Source organism: Arvicanthis niloticus, chromosome 18 (genome assembly GCF_011762505.2).
Source record: "Arvicanthis niloticus isolate mArvNil1 chromosome 18, mArvNil1.pat.X, whole genome shotgun sequence".
Taxonomy (NCBI): domain Eukaryota; kingdom Metazoa; phylum Chordata; class Mammalia; order Rodentia; family Muridae; genus Arvicanthis; species Arvicanthis niloticus.
In genome coordinates, this window is record NC_047675.1 from 37,889,007 (window position 1) to 37,912,344 (window position 23,338).

Here is a 23,338-nt window from a genome sequence, read left to right on the forward strand (position 1 = left end):
AGGTTTCTCCATCTTGCCTCAGCTGAAGCCATCTTTGGTTTCTGCCTCCTGCCCTGCAAAGTCTCTTGGGAAAGCCCCCAACCCTGTTCTAGAAACCCATGGTGGAAATGTTCCAGATAACTTCTTGTTGCTGGTTCTTGTTAAACTGTTTGCTTGCTTCCCCCTGCATCTGCCAACCAGGATGTAGTTTTTCTGTGTTCCTTGTCTTTTAAGAGCTCCCTGTAGTATGCATTCTGGGCTGCTCTGTGAGAAGTGTCTCTCGTCAGGCAGTCACCAGCCAGCTTAACACAGACTCAATTTAAATTTGGTCACGATCATAAGTTTTAGGCTATGTTGTGGAGATGGCTTAGTGATAAAAAGTATTTGCCTGTTCTGAGGACCTGAGTTCAAATCTCCAGCACCTACATAAAAGCTACAGTGAAATAAGGTGGAGTCAGAAGAGTCCCCAAATCTCACAGATTAGCTAGTCTGGTGTGCTCAGTGGAAAAAGCAAGACTCTATTTTAAAGAAGATGGAGAGATGGCTTCCAGAGGACCTGGGTTCAGTTCCTAGTACCTACATGTTAGTTCACAACACATGTACAGACCTACACTAACAAGTACATACAACACACACACACACACACCAGAGCTGAAGAGATGGCTGAATGTTCATGGAGTAAAAGCACTTGACACAAAAGGCTTGTGATCTGAGTTTGATCCCTGGAACCTACAAAGTTGACCTATGACCTCCATCTGTGAGGTCCCACAGATACATCATATGTACAGTAATAAGTTTTTTTTTTTAATGTGGGAAGAGAGGACATCCAAGGTTGTGCTTTAATCTCTACATGCATGCTCTGGCATACACACATCCATAGTCACACACATGAACTGTGGTCTGAATGAGAATGGACCCAGAGGCTCATATATTTAAGTACTTGGTGGAACTATTTGGTAAAGATAAGGTGTAGCCTTGTTGGAGGAGGGATGGGTTTTGAGGTTCTAAAAGCCCTAGCCATTTCCCAGTTAGCTCTCTTTCTCAGGATGTGAGTTCTTAGCTACTGTTCCAGAGCTATGTCTGCTGGTATGCTTCCTGCTATGATGGCCATGGACTCTCATCCTTTGAAACCATAAGCTCCAAATTAAATGCTTTCTTTTATAAGTTGTCCGTTGCCCTGGCCATGTTGTCTTATCATGGCATTAGGAAGTAACTAAGGCATGAATGTATGCACACGTGTATGCACACGTGTATGCACACACGCTCCAGGTTGTTCTTTGATAAATAATGAGTTTGAAGAAAGCCTGGGGTTCATAACTGCCCTCCTCAAAAGAGTCTGAAGTCTTCAGATCCTATTTTTTGTCCTAAATTCCACCACTTATTGAAGGCCATACCTATGCTGAGAATCAGGAACCAGCACCCATGATTGGTGACAATGTTGTGGCAACAATTAGAGTTCCTGGATCAGTGTGTGCCCCCGTGTGATTTACAGTGCTTGGTGTGTGGACTCAAATCTGCTTCCTTGTCCTCCCCTGAGGAAGGATGCCCGGCTCTTCCTTTAAACATTTACTGTACACTTGCTGGCTCTTGTTTCCTGAGTTTGGGATTAAGCTTTCTGCACACCCAGTATTCCTTTAAATGAGCCCTTTGCTGTCAGAGCGGGGTGTGGTTTGCAGGAAGTACTCTTAACTCTGCTTGGAAGGATGAAGGCATGGCAGAACCACCCTTAAGCCATTTTTTTCTTCTAAGCTCCTAGTAAGCCTGTGTTCCAGGCACCCCGTGACCTGCTCCTACGGGCCTCCCGGACACTGCTGGCTGTTTGCCTTGCTGCCCAGACCTCCCCAGCTCTCTCCTTTCTCCGAGTTCTTCTAGGCTCCTCCAGGTTATGCTTTGAATTCTCGGCTCTGGACCTAGAATCTTAGCATCTCCTGTTTCCCCTAGCTGTATTTCTAGGGGGAAAGTATATCTGGGGATTATTGCTGATAGAAGACAGACCTATGGAAACCTAAATTACCCACTACAGCCCCAGAGCAAAGAGCAAATCCATTTCCTCCCTTTATTTTTCCTAAAATGTGACCTTAAACAAGTCCTCTTACTTCTTAAGATGCTTTACAGACACGACAAGCTCTAATCCTGATCACGCTGCATCACGTTGAATTTATGATGTTTATTTCCGTAATTAGGATCTTTCATCTCAGGACAAATCAAAGGTTCGGCTCCCTCCTAGAAGGTCAGGCAGAGGCTCTAAGGGGAAAGCACAGAGGCATCCTTTCTGATTCCGTCCTGACAGTGCACATAACTGTCCAAGACTCTGATGGACTTCGAGACTAGGGCATGGGGGTGAGCAAAGGTCAGGGTGAGAAATGAGAGGCAGGCGCACAGATTTTAGGAGCCAGCCCACGGCAGCACCTCCGACCCCCGCCCCCGCCCCCCCCCTTCCTGACCAGGCCTGGGACACCATTCTCTGCTATTGCATGGTATGACCAAAGAGGAAAGACAGTCAAAGAAAAAGGAAGCGCTTTAGTAGGAGTCTGGCTGCCTCTGAGACCAAAGGAAGCGGGCAGAGCTTTCAATTTCCATTTACTTGATGGGAATCCAAATCTTAAAGGCCCCAAAGGAAAACTATAATCTGGACAGAAAGAGATGTGGGATTTGGACTCCATCCTTTCCTAGTACAGGGCAAGACCACTCACAGCCATTTGCTTTTGTCCAAGCCCTTTCTTTATCATACACCAATAGACCCTAAATGTCAGAGCTGAATCTCTCCACTAAAATTCTAAGATTCCGGTTGCTTATCCGTAGAAGACGCCCACTTGAAACTGTCCATGCCTCTTGGCAGCAGGAGGTCCAGAGAGAGGTCCCGTTGCTCAAGCTCTGAGTGCACAGGCCTGTAACCCAGCAGCTGCAGTGCACCTGCGCACAGCTCCTGGACCCGGCGAATCTTGGCAAAGGGCAGCGTGTGGCGCCAGGCCTGGGATACACTGAGCGCATCCCTGGATGTGGTCTTGAAGGCCTCACGGCGTGCGCCTGGCCCTGAGCCATGGGTGATGTTGTGGATCCAAGTCTGGAGCTGCGGTGTGAGACCCAGGCCAGTGAAGGCATAGAGTTCACGGATGACGGTGAGCGGGTCCCGGGCCAGATCTTCGTAGCGTACCAGGCGGTAGCGATCTTGCAAGAAGGGCGGCGGCTTGTGCAGTGCTACCTCCGCGATGCGCACATGGCTACGGCACACCTCGCTGACCACGCGCAGCCGGGGGTCCGCCTCCACCCACGTGCCGTTGGTACCCAGGACGATGCCATTGTCCCGTGCCAGTGCCTTGGCTGTCTGCTCGCGGGAGCGCAGCACAGCCCGCGGGTCGCGCACCAAGTGCACGATGCGCAGGTTAAGGGCAGGGTCGCTGAGCAGCGGGTAGAGCACTTGCAGGTTAAAGAAGCGCACCTCCTTGAGCACTACGTGGCTGTAGGAGCTGCAGGCTTCCTGAGCCAGGCCGAAGGGCCGCTTTGCGCACAGAGGCTTACACACCTCCTCGCTGCTGATGTTGCCGCGAGCGAAGGCGTCGCAGACCGGAGGTGAGCACAACGCGCGACTCACCGCCCACTGGAAGAGATCCGAGATGTTGCGGCGCCAGGGCAGGTAGGCATCGAACACGTCCATGTCGCATAGGAACACTGAACGGACCAGGTCGCGCACGGCCATGTGGAGCGCGGGGGCACTGCCCTGCGACAACGCATCCCACACGTGCCAAGCTGGCTCCATCAGGTAGAAGACATCGGGGTGTTGGCTGAAGATCTGACCCACGAAAGATGAGCCCGAGCGCCATGAGGACAGCACCAGCACGTGCACATGCTCCCCACGGCCTGCTGGGGACGATGGCACTTGCCGGGAGACCAGGAAGACCAGGATGCCAGTCTGTACTATTAGGAGCGAAAGCACGACAGTGCTGGAGAAGCGGGGTAGTCGCATGCCTCTGGCTAGGACCTATAAAAAAAAAAAAAAAAGGAGGGGCAGGATTAGGTAGGAACTGTGACCCGAACTTATGCCCCAGGCCTAACTTCTGCCCAGTGCAAGCTGTACTGTGTGTACCTGTAGAAGGACCCCAAACTTCTGCTCCTCCTGCCTCTGGCTCCTAAGTGCCGGTATTTCAGGTATGTGTTACCACGCCTGGTTTAGCAAATACTATTTTTCAAACAAAGTTCCTTCCTTTTGCTTAAGAATCCCTCTTACAGAGTCAGTGCTAGGTGATTAGCCGTGTCTGAGCTGCCGAGGTTTTTCAGGGTCCTGCCTCTTTACTTCCTGCTCTGTGATCTTAGGACCAGGTAATCTCACTAACACTCTTATTTACTCATCTGTTCATGGAGGATAACGCAAGCATCTGGCTTCCAGGATTTGTGGGGGCCGACTGAAGGAAGCTTAGGGGAAGGAGAGAGTAGTACCTCCCGTGGTTAAAGACTGGAACTTTCTACAGTACGGTGTGCTTCCCTGTTGTATGATTTTTTTTAATGACCAAGCAGCACAATTTTTGTTATTAAAGATAAACGGGTCCTGGTGAGATGGCTCAGCAGGTAGAGGCACTTGCTGCCAAGCCTGAGCTGAGGTTAAATTCCTGAAAAACACATGGTGGAAGGCAGAACCCCAGTCCCAAAAAATTGTCCTTGTCCTTTGACCTCCATATATACCCACACCCGACTCCCCCCCCCCACACACACACACAAAGAATAGTGGGGAGGGGACCGAGTAGCTTACTTAGTAAGCCCTGCTCTCAGGCATAGCATAAGCCAAGGATGACACTGCACACACAGCAGGACCCCTCGCACAAGGTAAACAAGGGAGGAAGATCAAAGGTTCAAAGGTTCAGTCATCCTCTCCTCAGCTACAAGAGCTGAGGCAAGTCTACCATGTTACCTGCGACTTTCAGTCAAGAAAAGAAGCTAGCACAAAGGGCTGGAGACATAGCTAAATGGTAGAACTCTTACCTGGCATGCCCAGGGCCCCAGGTTCAAAACACACACACACACACACACACACAGAGAGAGAGAGAGAGAGAGAGAGAGAGAGAGAGAGAGAGAGAGAGAGAGAGAGAGACAGAGACAGAGAGACAGAGAGACAGAGAGACAGAGAGACAGAGACAGACAGACAGACAAAGAGAGAAATAAAATAGATAATCTCGTTGCCATCACCTCTGGGGAGAAGGTGCTGAAGCTAGAATGAGCGGACTCTAGACCGAGGGTGTTCTCTGGGAGCCAGGAGTTTCAGAAGAGCCCAGTGAAGGGGGAGGCAGCGTGGAGGTAGAGAAGCAGAGAGACAGAGCAGAGGTGTGCCCATGGCAGGCTGCTGGCCCTTCCTTCACCAGTGAGAGAGCACTCACTGCTGTCTAGGGCCGGGGAGAGCTGCTTGTGTTGCTCACAAATCCATGGGAGGTACCTGGAGGTTCCTGGAGCCTGTGAACACAGGAGGAAGACCGGTCAGAGCCCCAGAAGGGAGCTAGCCTGGCTCGCAGAAAGCTCTCCAGGATGGGGGTTGAGCCTTGCCATTGGCTTTCCAAATGAGAAGGAACCACTAGGCTTTCCTGGTGGAAGAGGAGAGAGGGCTGGCTTTCAGTCCCCAAACTGCCATGTGGGAGCAATAAAGCCTGGAACTCGTGATTTGATCTCTCTAAGCTTCTAATACCTTCTGTCAATCTTTGGCCTCAAATTCACTATGTGTTGAGAATGACCTTGACCGTGTGACCTTTTGATCCCCCTCCCAAATGTGACGGCAGACATGGATCCCCATACCTGGTGTGTGAGGTTCGGGGATCAAACCCCAGGCTTCATGCATGCTACCCAAGCACTCTCTTCACCAAACCCCATCCCCATGGCTTCAAACTCTACCTCTTGCCTCAGCGTCCCAAGTGCTAGTATTACAGGCACCTGTTACCACAACCAGCGGCAGACATTTAACTTCACAGGTTGCTGTGACATAAACACCTGTGAGGAGAGAGGCCTTGGCACGGAAGGTCTCTGGGAAAATGAGCCATCCAGAGCCCACTTATATATCTTCTAAGCTAGGTTTACCTCTAGTGTCTAAGGTCCTCGTTTCCTGTCTATGTACCTTTTGCTTCTGCAAAGGATGCCAGGCTTCCTTTCTTTGAGAGGAAGAGAGTGGAAGATTTCTCCTCTATCTCGTAGCATTTCTCTGCCACCTCACCTGCTTCCCTATGAGTATTGCCAAAATATTATGTGGAAAAGCTTAAGATCTAAATGGGGACCCCATCCATCCCTTCTCTGTGCCTTCCTCTCACCAGGAGGTCTTGGGTGGGGGCAGAGAAAACTTAAAGCTGTCTTTCCTGCTGACTCTGGGGGTCTTCCTGCACCACACATCCAGCCCTGGAGAACCCAGAGGACAGGGAATAACCTCTTGTCTGCTCTGCACGTGTCACCAGATTGCCAAGAAGCACTAGTTGCTTTATGTTCAGCCAGTGATTTAACTTAACTGCCCCTGCAGTAGACTTTATGATCTCTGAGATTTAGTTGGAGGATTCAAGGCTTAGAGGGGAGAGGCAGGCAGGACCTTAGCTCAGGACTTCAGTCTGTAAGTTCCTGGAGCTTCTGATGGCAGTCTGAAGGTCTATTCCATTTCTGATTATTCTCTTGCTTTCTTCCAAACCAAAGGCAGCCGCCTAGCCAGGACTTCATCTTGACCCAAGCCAAGGTGTTTGTCACTTGTGTTCTAGGAAAGCCAGAGCTCTCCTTAAGTGACTCATGTACTAGAGGCAGTGCCACCAGACCCTCCTACTGAAATTCAAGAACGAGGAAGAACTTCAAATAGTCACCCAGGGTCTCCCAGAGCCTAGGTCCTACCTGGCCTTACCTCCTTGGGACTAGGGACACCATTTTTTCCCCACACAGGTTAACTGCCAGATGGTTGGAGGCAGTGATATGTGTTTTTATCTTCATGGTCAAGTTTTACCTTCTCAACGTTCCTAGAAGGTGGAGCTAATTCTCCCTATCGGTTTTCATTGAGGTAACTAGAGTTCAGACACAGGAATACCCAGTCAGCAAAGATGAGCAAAGGACTGTAGCCTGGCAGTGGAGTGTGGGCCTGGTAGTGCTGATGCTGGGTGGTAGAGTGAGCTAGTTCAATCCCCAGCAGCCCCTCCTACACTTGAATAAAAACAAAAGGAAACAAAAAGTAAGTCCAGGGCCTTATTATTATTATTATTATTTATTATTATTTTAATAAAGTGCTTGTTGAGCAAACGTGAGGACCTAAATTCCCATCCCCAGAACCCTCATAAAAGCCAGTGTAGTGGCATGTTCTGAACCATGACAATGGGGGGTTAGACACAGACAGGTCCCTGGGGCTTGCTGACCAGCCACTCTAGCCAACAACGAAGCTCCCAGTTTGGTGGGGGGGGGGGGGGGGAGTGTGACCCTGGTTTGATTCCCCTGCCCCTATAAACCAAGCAAGGTGGCAAATGCCTTTACTCCCAGCCCTTTCCAGCTCTTTTAAAACATTTATTTATTTATTTAATGTATATGAGTACACTGTCACTGTCTTCAGACACACCAGAAGAGGGCGCATCAGTTCGAATTACAGATGGTTGTGAGCCACCATGTAGTTGCTGGGAACTGAACTCAGGACCTCTGGAAGAGCAGCCAGTGCTCTTAACCACTGAGCCATCTCTCCAGCCCCCCTTACCAGCTCTTAACTGATGCGAACAAAGAGTATAACCGAGGTCACCCTCTCCTACACAGAGAGTTGGAGGCCAGCCTGGTAGGCATTAGACCCTGTATCAAGCAAGCAAACAAATAACATTGGGCCATCTGTCTGCTCAGAAGTAACGTTGAGCTCAGGGGACAACCAGCTAGAGTCTGAACTGGCCTTTTGCCATTTTACACATATATACTTATTTTTTTTCCTTAAATGCCCACTATAACATGTGGTTAAATCAGTATTAAAAATGTTCAAGATAGGATTTTAAAAAGCGGTTGACAGCTACGACACACAGTGTGCTTAGGAGGGTGTTTCCTTTTAATACGTTTCTTACCTTTGATAGTAAAACGAATAAAAGTTGCACCTGTTAACTCATGCTAGTAATCTCATGCACTTGAGAGGATGAGACAGGAGGATTAATTGTTTGAGGCCATCTGGGCTACACAAGACCTGGTCTCAATAAAGCAAACGAAAACCCAAATAAAAGCTATAATAAAACAGTTTTCTTTGGGATTAGAGTCCCTTAGCTGTTAAAGTTACAATAAAGGGAGCTAGAGATAAAACAGAAGGAATGTGGGAAGAAGAAAGAAAAGAGAGAACTGGGAAAACCAGAGCCTCAGGGCAGAGGGTCTAATGAAGAAAAACCTGACTGACTGTGGAGTTGACAGTCTAGCTACGGACATTAGGACACGCCCAATGGGGTTTGGTGTGAGAAAGAGATGGTTTCAATGTTAAGAGTACTTGCTGCTCTCACAAGGTCCTTGACCATGCAAGGACAGGGGATTGGCTTGGTTCCTAGCCTCCACATTCACAACTTAGAACCATCCATAATTCTAGTTCCAGGGGATCTGGCTCCCTCTTCTGGCCTCTACAGGTATCACACATGCATACAGTACACATACATGCATTCAGGCAAAACATCAATACACATAAAATAAAAATAAGGCAATCTAAAAAAAGAGGAATAACAAAACAGGGGTGATGGACTCATCTATGGATGACCAAAAGACCAGTGAATGGCCCAGACACCCAAACTTGGAAGTGTCACAGCTGTTTCTTTCCTGGATTCTGGTCTAATCCACCTCTCTGCTTCTGCCAAACCATCTTGGACAGTGTCTCAGGACTATGCTACTAATTTCGATCCAGGATCCTGTACTTCTAGGTTCATCAAAAGAGCTTCCAGGTCCCATGGCCCCAAACCCTCCCTCAGCTCTGTAGTCCCCACCTGTCTTTGCATAGAATCATTTCAGCTCCCTCTGATGTAACGTACTGCCCATATCTCTTGAGGAAGGTAGCTCTGCCCATACCATATTCCATTTCTCCTTCTTGCCTATAGGCAGTATGAGGCTAGGATTGTGGTTTTAGATTTTTTTTTTCAAGTGTCAGTTCTCGGGGATCTGGTATGGGGCTTGGCAATGCGTGAGCAGTCTGGTCATGTCTGTATTTGCTAGGCATGTGTTCTTTGTAAGACAACCTCTAAACTAGGCATGGTGGCACATGGACCATTAATCCCTCTATTTGAGAGATGGAGGCAGGAGGATCAGGAGTTTGAGGCTAGCCTGAGCTCAATGAAACCATCTCAAAAATAATAAAAACAAAACCACCACCACCAAAAAACAACCAGACAAATAAACAACCTGTAGATTTTCCACGAGGAAGCACTGCTCATTCATTCAAAAGTGCCCAGGCTTTTGTAACAGGGCCCTGAGACCTTAGCACAACTGACTCCATGATGGAAATACCATTCAGGCTATAAAACTCAGCATGTAGACTGTACCATCTGGCAAAACTAAAACAAAGGCCTAGTCCATCAAAGTCCATAGTTCTGGGAAAGTCTCTAAAGGTACTAACCTTGTTTTGTTTGTTTGTTTGTTTGTTTGGGGGGGGGCTTCTGTAGTTCTACTCCTGGCTAACTGTTCTTGTTAACTGAAGTATGTCAACCAAGTTCATGATTTTTGTGCTTAAAAGCTCACCCTGAGAAATGCTCGAGGCTACACTGGCATCCTGAGCACCAGTGTAGTCACTGGCTGGCTGATAAAGACTTTCTATTGGATTAACCCTATGTCGGAACAGTCTTCTCTGGTGAATAATAAGACCCCACAACATTTCTGGAGACCCAGCAAGATGCCAGAGACGGAGTGTCTCACCGCCTCGAGAGTCTCAGAGACTCTTGAAGCAAGGAAGAAGGCAGTAGTAAGAGGACCCCTAGGAGGTGTGCAACCTGAGATGGTCCAGGTTCCCAGGGCTCCCTTCAATCAATCGGTGCCTAACACCTCAGAGGGATCTGATACCTCCACCATAAAATTAGAAAGTCATCTGGTCTGCCACCTGCAGGGGTAATGGTAAGTCTGGTTAAGGCACCTTCTGTTTGGCCACGAAGGACAGGTATGTGGCTGGATCCAAGTGAATCTGTCTGTGTATGAATGTTTGGCAGCTACCCCTGGCTTCCCCCCCTCCCCCGTATGTGTGTGTGTGTGCACGCACGCGCGCGTGTGCGAGCATGTGTGTTTCTATGTGTTTCTGTCAGTTTTGTTTCCCTGTATTGCTCAGTGGCTTTCTCTGGTGAGAGACCCTCCCTGAACCCAGCTTAAGACCTTTACACACTCCTGTTGGGGAACACACACTTCAGGAGCAGGGGTGCTTGCTTGTTAAAGTTGGTTGGCTCCTGTTCACTGTCAAAGATGTCCCCTGTGTGGGGACAGGGAGGAGCAAGGCCTCTCATTAGGGGACCCCTGCCATCTAAGCAAAATGCATAGACGGAGGGAGAAATAGTCCCTTCAAGTGAGCATTCTCTCTGCTTCACTTCATGGCTGCTCTAAGCAACTCTGGGGAAGGGGGAAAGTTTTTCTGGGCTGAGCCCAGAGGAAAAAGAAAGTTCCATTTTTTTCTCTTGTATGGTTTATGGCACCCTTTAAACCAATGATCTATTTAAGAAAAAAAAAAGCCCCTGGGTGAGGCAAGAAGACCTATGCCAGAAAATACAGCATAAGACAGAATAGATTTTCCCTTCTGTCCAACAGTGACCAGGGAGGGAGTCTTTAACATTTTTTCTTCGAGGTCCTTTTAAAAGGGATGAAAGACAGCTGCTAAAAAGATTTCCTTTGTCATCCAGTCAGCCCCAGAAAAATTTAAAAGTTAGAAAAACTGAAAGGTATAAATAGGTCTCAGTTGTCTGAGGTAGCTGGAAGGTGCTTAACATCAGAGATTAGCAGTCAGGCTTGGCCTTTGAACACGGAGTGTATGCCCAAACGATGGCTTCTCCCAAGGGCAGTGCAAGTCCAAAGATAGGTAGGGTGTCCAGCTGGAGAGAGCTAAATGGCTGGTGGGGAATGGAGCCAGAGAGGGCGAGCTTCCAGTGAGACAGCTCCCAATTACATTTGGGTGGAACACAAGGCTGACCTATGTGAGAATCTGCTTGTTGTGGACAACCAGATCTTGGGGTTCAGAATTTAGCATTTGTATACACGGCACCAGACCAGTCCCCAGCAACTGAAAGCCAGGTCACCTTCTCTGATGATGAGACACAGTTAGACTTATAGACATGAAGTAAAATTTTGGTGTCTTACCCTCTGCCAGAAGAAAATATCTCCTAGCTGAAAGTTCTGCCTTCAAAAGATACAATTAGACTATCTCTCAGACTGACAAGATTCCCCGGGCAGTATGGATAGAAACCAGCTCCTCAGGACTTGCCCACTATCAAGCTCCTATAATTGTTCAACTAACCAGTTCATCTATCTGTGTCCTTCCATATTAAACAATACCCAATGATCCTGGAAACAAAGGGGAAACTGCAGTCCAGATTGCCCAGCTTAAAGAGACAGGCATTTTGGTGCCCCACCAGTCACCATGAAATAGGCCTCTCCTACTGATAAAAGAAACCTGGAACCTCTGATTCTCATGAGTCTGATTCTCCCAGAGAAACAGGTATCTACCATTTTGGACCTGTAAAATGTGTTCTTCAGCTGCCCGTTAGCAGGGGTGAGTCAACTCATCTTTGCTTTTAAATAGACAGACCCAGTGTGAGATTAAAGCAGGTCATAGACCTGGACCAGGTTGCCCCAGGATTAAAGACACTAAATGCAGACTTCCTGTCCTGCTATTAAAGGTTTCCTGGAAAAACAAGATTATAAAAGGGCCACTAAGGGACTGCAGCTAGAATTACAGACATCAGGCCACAAAATGTCAGCTAAGAAAGGCCAACTTTTGGGCTGGAGAGATGGCTCAGAGGTTAAGAGCACTGGCTCCTCTTCCAGAGGTCCTGAGTTCAATTCCCAGCAACCACCCCATGCCTTCTTCTGGTGTGTCTGAAGACAGCTACAGTGTACTCATATACATAAGATAATAAATAATTCTAAAAAAAAAAAAAAAAAGAAAAAAAGAAAGGCCAACTTTGTAGAAGGCTACTTATCCTGGCTACCAGATAAAGAGGAGCCTGTCTCAGAGCAGAATTGTTGTCATCCTTCAGATCCCAACTCCAAAGACCAAGAGACAGGTTCAAGAGTCCCTAGGTGTGGCTGGATATTGGTGCCTCTAGATACCAGTTTGTGGAATAACCAGGCCTCTATACTCTATACATCAGCACAAAGCGGGGCACTGAGCCCCTCATCTGGACTGAGACTAAACAAAACGTACCTGAGGCTTTAAAAACAGCTCTGACTTTGGCTCCAGCTCTGGAATTTCCACATGTCTCAAAATCTTTTCATCTGTTTGTCCATGAAACAAAAGACAAAAGGGGTTTTAACCCAAAGTTTGGGAGCATAAAAATGCCCTGTGACGTACCTGTCCAAATGATTTGATCCTGTAGCTACAGGATGGCCCACCTGTCTGAGAGCTGTGGTGATTACCCCTAGTTTAATGAAAGAAAGCTAACAAGTTAATGTTGGGTCAAGATTTTTTTGTTTGTTTGTTCTTCAAGACAGATTTTTCTCTATGTAGCCCTGGCTATCCTGGAACTCTCTCTGCAGACCAGAGGGCCTCAAACTGACAGAGATCTGCCTGCCTCTGCCTCCCAAGTGCTGGTGTTATACTTCTAGGAACATCTCTAAATGTACTAAGTTTGCTTTTTTGGCTTCTATAGTTCTGCTTCTGGCTAACTGTTCTTGTTAACTGAAGTATATCAACCCAGGACATGGTTTTTGTGCTTAAATGCTCACCCTGAGAAAGGATTGGGGCTACACTGGGATCCTGAATACCCAGAGTTTAGTTGCCCGCTAGATAATAAAGACTTTCTATTGGATTAAACCCATACCCAAGCAGACTTAACTGGTGAATATCCATCAACAGTTTGAAAGCAATTGATCCAGTACTCCTTGGTTGCTAAGAGGGCTTGTCTACATATTTACCTTTCCAACTCCTGGCCTCATCTAGGAGTGACTTAAGAATGAAACAACTGGGCTGTTGAGATGCCTCAAAGGTCAAGATCACTTGTTGCTCTTGCAGAAGACCTGGGTTCAATTCCCAGCATCCACTTGGAGGCTCACAATCCATGGCTACAGTTCAGGGGGATCTGAGCCCCCAATCCCCCAGTCCCCCCAACCTCTGCTGGAACCAGGCATAGACATATGTGCAGGCAAAACATTTGTATACATAAAATGAAATAATCAAACCTAAAAAAATAAAAATAAAAATAAAAAAAGGAACAGAACACCTGTCAATCTCCAAGGGAGAGAGGGAAACTGCCAAGAGAAGAGAACTGACCAGAGAAATAAGGAAGGCCCCAAGCAAGCTGACAGCATCATCTAAACATCTGGAGCCAGGGGTGCAAATTCTCCACTGGAGAAAGCATTCCATTTCTGATTAAATCAGTGCAAGTTGAATTTCTGTGACAACCAGAAGTTCTGGTTAGGTAGCTGGTGTTGGAGGGTACACAGAGCTTCTGAGTGCTTGGTTATGCTATTTCTCCATATGGGAGCTAACTACATGAATATATCAATGACAGTTCATCAGTCTGGTGTGGTAGGGCACACCTATGGTCCCAGCACTTGGGAAGTAGAAGCAGGAAGACCAGAAGTTTAGTGCTAGCCTGGGCTTCACAGGGAGTTCCAGGCCATCCTGTGTTAAATGAAACCATGTCTCAAACAAAACAAAATGCCATCAGGCCACGCCCATCGGGCCAGCTTGTTAGTGCATGCCTGTGATCCCAGCACCTGAGAAGCAGAGGCAGGAGGATCACCAGAAGTTTTGAAACCAGTTTGTCCTATATTTAGTTGGAATTATCTCAGAGAGCATGCAGGCTCATCTGGATACTTCTATGCTCTGTGTTCTCTTTGCTCTTTTCTGAGGTGCTGTATTTCTTTTTTTTTTTTTTTCAGATTTATATATTTCATTTATGTGAGTACATTGTAGCTGTCTTCAGACACACTAGAAGAGGGCATCAGATCCTGTTACAGATGACTGTGGTTGCTGGGAATTGAACTCAGGACCTCTGGAAGAACAGTCAATGCTCTTGATCACTGAGTCATCTCTCCAGCCTGAGGTGCTGTATTTCAATAAGACAGTTGTTGAAAGGCCACATGGAAAGCCAGGCGTGGTCACTCATTCCTGTAATCTCCGCTCTCTAGAGACTGAGGTAAGAATACTGCTGCAAGTATGAGGCCAGCCTGGGTTGTGGGATGAGTCCAGATGAGTACATGACATAAATAAATGTTTACTGAATTGAAATCAGACACCTCGCCATTTGTCTAATTAATTAGGAGTAATTATTTAGGTTCCCCTCCCCCCCCCCGCCACCCCGATTTCTTTCAGTGGTGTTCCCTAGACATTTTTTGCTATTTCATGGCCTAAGAGATACTGAGGTGGCTATTTTCTGCCTGGTTTGTAGATGGGAAACTGGATTTACAAGGCAAGAGGTGTGTGCCATCGCAGGTGCCCAGGAACTTCCAGCCAAACTCCACTGGACATCTGCTCCTGTCACCAGCCTGTCCCAGCCCTGGCGTGGAATCTAAGAGAGTGACACATGATACTGGCAGGCTCAGATTTCTCTCAGTTTGGTGTCCTCTGGAGGCTATCCCTGCTCAGGAATCCCAGTGGCTGGGCATATCAGATTGTAGGTGAGGAGATCAGGAAACATCACGCCTCAAGGATGTCCGGCAATATAAAACCTGCTGTAACGGAGCCAGCATGTTCTTCGGGAAGAAGGATGGACGGGAAAGGGGACGGAGGAGAAAAGGAAACGGAGAGGGAAATGAAAGAGGGGAGGAACCAGACTTGTGGTGGCTCAAGAGGCAGCATAGTGGACAGGCGTGGAGGCGCACACCTTACATCCTGCAGAGGCAGGATGGTCTCTGTGAGTTCGAGGCCAACATGGTCTACATATCTAGCTCCAAGACAGCCAGGATGAGGTAGGGAGAGACACGGCCTCAAAATAGATAGATAGATAGATAGATAGATAGATAGATAGATAGACAGATAGACAGACAGACAGATAGATATTAAAAAGAGGCAGCATAGTAAATACCACTTATTGAGGGATAAAGGATAAGCCCTTTCTGTTTTCTGACATGATCCTTGAAATGAGGAAGCAGGTTCAATGATTGCCCCTATTTTACAGAGGAGAGGACTGAAGTTAGGAATATTAGATTCACACAGCAGCTGAGTCAGAATCTGGATTCTAGCAAGCTTCCTGCAGAGGCTCAAAGGGGATTCGTTGCCTGCTCAGCCCACATTCCTTTCTGCTGTGTGCCTTAAAGTTCCTCCAGGTAATACCGATTGTGTTAAAGACGCACACATGCCAAGGGGGCAAAAACAGATGGGAGAAGAGACAGCTACAAATCACATACCTAGAAAGAGACGTACACCTAGGCTAGTGAAGAGTTCTTGGGAACAGGTAAAGGATTAAGAAGACCTCCCCTCACCCACTCCAGAGAAGAAGATACACAAATAACTGACAAGTACATCCTAATTACCAGGGAAATGCAAATCGCCCAGTAGGTAAAAGAGTCATGGGAAGCCCCAGTAGATGGCTTGGTGGGTGAGGGCAGGATGGCTCAGTGAGTAAGGGCAGGATGGCTCAGTGGGTGAGGGCGCTTGCTGGCCAGCCTGACAACCTGATTTTGATCCCTGGGGTCATACAGTAAAAGAGAACCAACCTCTTCTTTTTAAAAAAAAATTGATTTTTATTTTACATTCATTGGTATCTTGCCTTCATCTGTATCTGTGTGAGGGTGTCAGAAGCCCTGGAACTGGAGTTAGAGACAGTTGTGAGCAGCCTTATGGGTGCTGGGAATTGAACTCTGGGTCTTCTGGAAAAGCAGTCAATGCCCTTAACTGCTAAACCGTCTCTCCAGCCCCAGAGCCCAACTTCTAATAGTTGTGCTCTGACCTCCAGGTGCATATGCCTGGACATCAAAGTATTCTTTTAAAGAGGGGCCTGGGTGTGGTGGTACATGTGTGTAAGCTCAGTACTCAGAGGAAAAGGAAGGTGGAGCTCTATGAGTTTGAGGCCAGCCTGGTCTACATATCTGATTTTAGGCTAGCCAAAGCTAAAAAACAAAAACAAAAACAAAACAAACCCTCCAAAAATACAAAAAAGAGGGAGGCTGGAGAGATGGCTCAGCGGTTAAGAGTACTGACTGCTCTTCTAGAGGTCCTGAATTCAATTCCCAGCAACCACATGGTGGCTCACAACCGTTTGTAATGGCATCTGATGCCATCTTCTGGTCTGTCTGAAGACAGCTACAGTGTACTCAAATTTGAAAAAGAGATAGTGCAGGGAAGGGATACAGTAGAGTTGTTAAGTAGCTTGTAGTACTAACCCAGCTGGGGAGAGAGAAAAGAGAAGGGGAGGCAGAGCCGGGCAGTGGTGGCACACGCCTTTAATCCCAGCACTTGGGAGGCAGAGGCAGGTGGATTTCTGAGTTTGAGGCCAGCCTGGTCTACAGAGTGAGTTCCAGGACAGCCAGGGCTACACAGAGAAATCCTGTCTCGAAAAACAAACAAACAAACAACCCTCCCCCCCCAAAAAAAAAAGAAGGGGAGGCAGGGAGGGAGGGAAGGGGAAGGGCTGGAAAGATTTTTAGGATTTTTTTTTTTTTTTTTTTGAGACAGGGTCTCATGTAGCCAGGCTGGCCTAGAAACTTGCTGTGTAGCCAAGGCTCACTCTGAGCTCATGATCCATTCCCCTAGTTCAGATATTACAAGCCCGAACCAGGAGTTTTAAAATTACAGGTGTTACTGGAAATAAGAGAAATCGGGCCCTTATCCAGTGCTGACCAGAATGGAAAATGATGCCGTGGAAGAGTCTGGCAGCTCCTCAGAGGGCTGGATGGAGTCAGCACATGATGCCGTTCTTCCCATCCAGACTATAGACCCAATAATAGTGAAAACATATGTCCACTTAAAGCCCGCTCAGGAATTTTCATAACAGCGTTGTGTGTAATAAACTCAAAGCAGAAACACCTCGAATATCTACCAACTGATAAGCAAAATGGTCCTATACCTCACAACAAAGTTCTCTGCCATGGGCCAAGGTGATGGCTCAGCAGGAGTGAGCACTGGCTGTGTAATCCTGATGACCTGAGTTTGATCCCCAGAATACACTGTGGAGGGAGAGAGGTATCTCCCCAAAGTTGTCCTCTGACCTCCACATGTGGGTCAGGGCATGCATGAGCTTCCACTTGAACATATCACACATGCATGTATGCGCCCACATATACATACCACTATTAATAATAATAATAGCAATTAATAATAATGATAATAATAGGTAAAGAGAATTCCCTGGCAATAAAAAAATAATGAGAGGTACATCAGGAGTTCAGGGCTAGCCTGGACTACATAAGACCCTGTTTAAAATCATCATCTATTGGGAAATTAATTAAAATCAGTCTGGAAAGCCAGGACTGGTGGCACAGGCTATATTCCTAGTTGTTTTAGATGCTAGGGCAAGAGGCTCACAAATTCCAGGACATACCTCAAAGTTTAGGCTATATCTGGGGATAGAGATCCGCGATAGAACACCCCTAGGTTCAAGCCCAATCACTGAAAAACTCCTCAAGATCTCCCGGTTCACAGTCACTCTGAGGCTTTTCTGAGCAGATACCAAAACATACAACCCCAAACACACACACACACACGTGCACACACGCTGTTTTCCTTAGCTTTGACCTTCTGAAATTCTGTTGTGGAGAAACAGTTTTCTGGAGCTGAGAACGTTTCTCAGTGGTTGTAGAACATTTGACTAGCACGCATGAGACTCTAGGTTTCATTTCCAGCAGTAGGAAAAAAAAAAAAAAAGGAGGGGGATTGTGGGGAAAAAAAGATTGGGTTTCTATTTTTTTTTCCTATTCTCATATCACAGTCACCACTGAAGACCTCTGTGAGCCTGAGCATGGTGGGGGATTTTATTACCATTCGAGAGATCAATCCTGCAGCAGCTGTGCCTCTTGTAAGTCAATTCAATTCAAGCTTCCTGGAGACACATCATTTAAGTCAATTCAATGCTGACTTGAGCTTCTTGGAGACAATTCCAGGACCACATTCCCGAGACCCTTCTTCCTTCTTTAGGTGTTAGTTAACAAGCCCTAGCTTGCCTGACTGGCCCACCAGCTAGAGACTGGAATTCCCATGACTCCTTCCTGGAATTCAATTAATTTATTTGACTGACTCATAGAACTCAGGGGAAGACTTGTCTTCATCGTTTTCTTACAAAGGATACAGATAAAAACATACATATAGGGTGGGAGAGGAGGAATAACTTCATGGTCCTCTCCAGGCCCATAGACCTAAAATAATCTCTCTGAACTCTGTCCTTTTGCACTTTTATAAACACTCCTGTATGTCTAAGGCTACACTGTGTGGAGAAACCCAGCACAGCCTGTCAGTCTAGATCCTTGACTTTTCTGTGCAGCATTCCTTCCTCCAGGGCATGGGGTATGGAGCAAGACCCCTCATGATATCTGTCTACTTTAGACAAGGTCAACCGACAGTTTCTGGACAACCAGCAGCTCCAAGGCACACTCGGGGAGGGGGTGGGGGATGGGGAAGGTGAGCTTGAGTTTCTATGACCTGACTTGGGGGAAAAAAAGAGAAATTCTAGTTTTTATGATCTGTATGATGTGCCTTAGAGAAGGCGCTCTGAGTCAGGAATTGTCAATGAAAACAGAGTATCTTAGGCAGTGGTGGGAACCCGGGAGGCAGAGGCAGGCAGATCTGAGTTCGAGGCCAGCCGGGTCTACAGAGAGAGTTCCAGGTAGCCAGGACTACACAGAGAACCCCTATCTGGAAAAGAAAGAAAGAAAGAAAGAAAGAAAGAAAGAAAGAAAGAAAGAAAGAAAGAAAGAGAAGAAAAAAAAGAACTGGCCTAGTTCTAAGGAATCTGATGCCTGTTTAAATTTCCTGGCTCCATGTACTTGGTACCTATAGATACACTCAGGAATACATGTATACACATAAAATAAATATCTTTAAGAATTATTAAAAACCATAGAATCATATAGAGGGATCCTGAACTATGAAACTCCTTCTCCATAGCAACACACAGGACATCATGTAGGGGGTGTTGGGAGCAGACTTTAGTAGAAAGCGGCTAGATCAACTTTGTAGCCATCTGGAACCATATACCCTGATGAAAGACTTGGTTGTCAAAAGCCTATAACAGCTGAAGCACACTCTGATAAATATATTGTTTATCCCACATAGCTTGTTTTGCTGTTTAGTGACCTCAGCTGTATGGTGCACGTGGTAAAATGTTTTCACCTGTGTTCTCCTGCTTGTGTATATAAATACCTCAGAATTCCCTTCAATAAGGGAGACTTGAGAAAATAGAAGAGACTGAATCACACCCTGTCTTGTCTCCATTCTTCGCGTCTCTTGCCCCAAAAGCCACACTCTCTCTTGACCAGAGCACTTAGCCCCAAAAGTGTTGAGGCAAAGTGTCGAGGCAGAATGTGGGTCTCAACAAGGGGGTGTGCATTTATTTAGCATATCCCCGTGCTTCCTTGGCAGAGCACTTATAGAGAGCATCTAGAATGTTCTCTGATGTATTTTATTAATATATTTTATTAATATCTATTTGTTTATTTATTTAGAGACGGGGTCGTACTCTGTAGCCCTGTCTGGCCTGGAATGTGCTATGCAGTAGAGTGGGCTGTCTTCAAACTCAGATCATCTTGCTTGTGTCTCTGAGATTAAAAACGTGTGCCACGCACGACCCTCTGTAGGGAGAATTCTTTAAAAAACGCAGAAACACTATCGGAACATGTTTTTATTTTAACGTCATGTGTTGGGGGATTCGGGGCTGTGGGGATGCGGAGCTGCTTCCTGGCAGCGGCTGACTTTTGTTTGCCTCGTGCTCTGGCAGAGGCGTGGTTTAACCAGCTGCAGATAGTTTCTGCCAGTGTGTGATGCTTGGAATTCTGGGAACTTTTCAGAGGGTATGTAAATGCTAGCGCTCCACTAGTGGGGGAGGGGGAAAGGGGAGGGGGTTGGTGGTCGGTGGTCGCTCAGGGTGGGTTGGTTGTGGTTTGTTAGTGGTCGTGCTCAAAGCAGAAACAAAAAGAAATTAGATTCAAAGATTCCCCCACCCCCACCGTCTCTCTCTGGGGGTGGGGGATACAGGGTGGGACAAAGAAGCACCCCACAAAGTCGTAAAGTCCAGCTATAAGCAAAGAAGTAAGAAATTAGATTCAAGAATCTCTCTCCTATCTAGTGGTTCAGGCTGAAACCGGGGGAGGTGGAGAGGATAAAGTTTGGGGAAAAGAACCCCCAAAGTAGCAAAAGACCAGCTACAGCCCTCGGCTTGACTTTTTAATGACTTTATATTCAAAAGAGCAAATTCTTCTCCCAAGTCAATGACGTCACTAAAAAAAAGATTAGTTGAGAAGAAAGGAACTCTCAACAATCAAATGGTGTCTTAGGACATATTCTGATTTGAAAAAAACAAAGCAAAACAAACAAACAAAACCGATTGCTAGAAGCGATCTTAGAGATAATAGGAGAAATTTCAATATGGACTTGTCTTAGGTGATGCTGAATGCTGTCAGTACTATCCAGTATACTCCTGTCTGTGCCAGTCTCCACGGCCTGTGTCCTCCAGTGAGGCCAGACCCTGTTGCATCGGAGGGACCAGGTTACTTAATCACTTTGTGCCTGTTTGTTACTTTAAATTGACAAAACAAAGGAAATAGTAACTTATGGGCTAGGTCTCAAGACTGGGATGCTCATATTTCTAAAGCACTTAATAACACCAGGCATGTGATCTGGGTCATAATTATATTAGTCTATGAACCTAAGAGAAAGTCTGCACATAAGAAAACCCCCAGCACAGTAGTCTGGATAGATTGTGATGACCCTCTGACTCTAACAAAAGACAGCAAGGACAGGTGATAGTCCACACAAGTGCGCACGACACAGAATTCTGAGAAATAATGGCTGGAAGCCTGGCTTTGGAGTCAGACTGGGTTCCTATCCTATGTCAGGCCAGTCACTAAACCACTTGAGGCCAGATTCCTTGGTAAAATGAGATTATAATGAGTCACCCCACCCACTGTCTTCTCTGTCCCTCTTTATGCACCTGGGGGCTTCCAGTCAACCCTGCCCCCCTGCTGGGCAAGCCTCAGTTCTCTCGTAGTTACAAAGATAGCATTTGATTTATTTAGCTAAGGGCATGGCAGCACAGTCCTGTAATCCCAGCATTTATGAGTTTGGGGCCAGGCTACTGTGGGCTACAGTGACTTCAAGAACAGTCTGGATTGTACAGAGTCATCAGGCCTCAAATCCCAGAAACCTTAAGCCCTCCTTCAGAAGTGTGGGGGAAACTGATTTTGTTTCCCCTTTCTGCTCCCTATTAGGAGGGAAGAGAAAGCATTTTGGGGGTGCACACATACTGAGGGCCAAGAGAACCCACTGTTGTGTCCAAGGCTGAACAGCCAGAAGCCAAGCCACCAGACCCAAATTCTAGATCTGGTTCCAAACTATTTTTTTTTTCCCTTAAGCATTCTGTGACAACGTATTGATCGAGCTTAAAACGATGCTCCAGTAAATGGGAGAGGGAAAGGAGGGGTGAAGCCACTGATGGACCGACCATTTCCAAGAGCCCTGAGAACCATAACTTGTCTCCGTGACACATACACATCATTCACAATCCACTCTTGCCACCAACCCTGACTAAGCTGTCAGACCAATGAGCTACGCGAGCTGCATCTCTAGTTCAGCCCAAATTCCTCCTTGAAATGGAACATCCCAACTAGAGACCTGACTACTCATCTACCGGAAAGCTTGGAGTTTGCCCACGAACTGGTCCTGGCGCCCAGACGAGGACATCTCTCTCCCGAGGCTCAAAAGAGGCTCCTAGGACTGGTCCCTTCCGAGTTCCACCCCACAGGCAGCCCTTCTTCTTCCCTGGGAATCCACGGGGACTGACTCAGTTCTTACGATCCCACAGCGAAGAAGGGACATTCTGGTGACATCGACCCAGGGAATCTAGAGGGCACCGATGGGGTACTAACGTATAGGAAACACTTGGAGAAAACCAAATAGGAATTCCAGAGTGAAACGGATACATTAGAGCAGTAAGAACGAAATGTTGGGGTGCAGGAGTCCTAAGGCTGTCACCGAAACCGGGGTCCCCACCCTGGAGCAGCCATCCTCCCCCCACCCGACCCCCCTGCCCGGCCCCGCTCTACCTGCGCTGCCGGCTGCGCTTCTGCGATGCTCTGCTCTGCCCGCCTGGGGCGCATACAATGAGCGGCTCAGACCGTGGTGGCTCTTTGCCTGGGGCCGCCCGCGGGAGCCAGGGCGGGATCGGAGCAAGAAAGCAGCCAGTTGGCCTGGGGCTCCTCTATCCTTCCCAGGCGTGACCGTGTCCGGCCACGCCCGGGGGGTGGGGGTGGGGGTCGAGGTCAGGAAGAAGGAGGACACAGGTGGGCTCCAGGAACACTGACCGCCCCCTCCCGGGGAGTGGGGTGGGGAGGATGGATCATCAAGCCTGCTGGCAGAGCCACCTCTCGGCCCACTAATGGACCGAAAAATCTGTCCCGAGGGGAGAAGCTTCTCAGAGGACAAAAGGCCCTTGTGCAGGAAATTGAATCTTGCCCCCTCCTCTGAGGGTGGCATCTTTGCAACTATCCAAACAGACACCTTGATGCCAAGGGGACCCGGATGCCTCCTGAGCAACACAGGAGTGGGGCGGGGCCTAGAGGACAGGTAACTTTTGCAGCAGGAACAGCAGCTGCCAACTTCTTCGGGTACATGCCTCTACCCAGAGGTGTGGGCTTGATAACAGGTCCTGATAAACATAGGGCACATTTCAATAAAGTAGATTTCTCCTCTTACAAGTAATAGGGCGGAGCCCAAGCTTATGCAGAAGACGGGGCTTTGTGGGACACATGTAAATCTGTGGTGGGGTCCAAGTTCCTTCTGGGAATGTATATCATTGCAGCCTTTCCGGGGTGCGGCTTGACAAGATAAAATTAGGATCCTTAACCATGGCCATGAACTTTCTGAGCTAGTAACTTCTTTCTGGATCCATCTGAAGGAAATAAGCCAACAATGAAGATTTATATATAACTTTCAAAGAAGTGGTATTTACAAGGGGTGGGGGAAAGCTACAACGAGAAAAAAAAAAAGCTGCATTCTAAGAGAACACCATCTGTTAACTTCTGGGTAAAGTATTTAGACGGCTGTTACTTTCTTAAAAATTTAAAGTCAGAGCTGGGTGGTGGTGGC

General features: G+C 47.3%; 1 protein-coding gene across 10 annotated transcripts; it reads right to left on the reverse strand.

Moving 5' to 3' along the window:
• Positions 1-2,126: 2,126 nt before the first annotated feature.
• Positions 2,127-23,333, reverse strand: Chst6 (carbohydrate sulfotransferase 6). 10 transcript variants are annotated; one of them, XM_076915908.1, is made up of 3 exons: positions 22,297-23,333; positions 12,308-12,378; positions 2,127-3,958 (listed from the first exon to the last, which is right to left on the reverse strand). In XM_076915908.1, exons 1-3 carry the CDS (start codon positions 22,724-22,726, stop codon positions 2,756-2,758), a joined length of 1,704 nt encoding a protein of 567 aa, XP_076772023.1. In that variant the 5' UTR covers positions 22,727-23,333; the 3' UTR covers positions 2,127-2,755. The 10 variants fall into 10 exon arrangements, with proteins under 10 accessions (XP_076772023.1, XP_076772028.1, XP_076772026.1 ...); XM_076915913.1 differs by lacking the exon at positions 12,308-12,378 and adding an exon at positions 5,346-5,418 and having other exon boundaries at positions 22,297-22,429; XM_076915911.1 differs by lacking the exon at positions 12,308-12,378 and adding an exon at positions 5,158-5,418 and having other exon boundaries at positions 22,297-22,429.
• Positions 23,334-23,338: the final 5 nt, after the last annotated feature.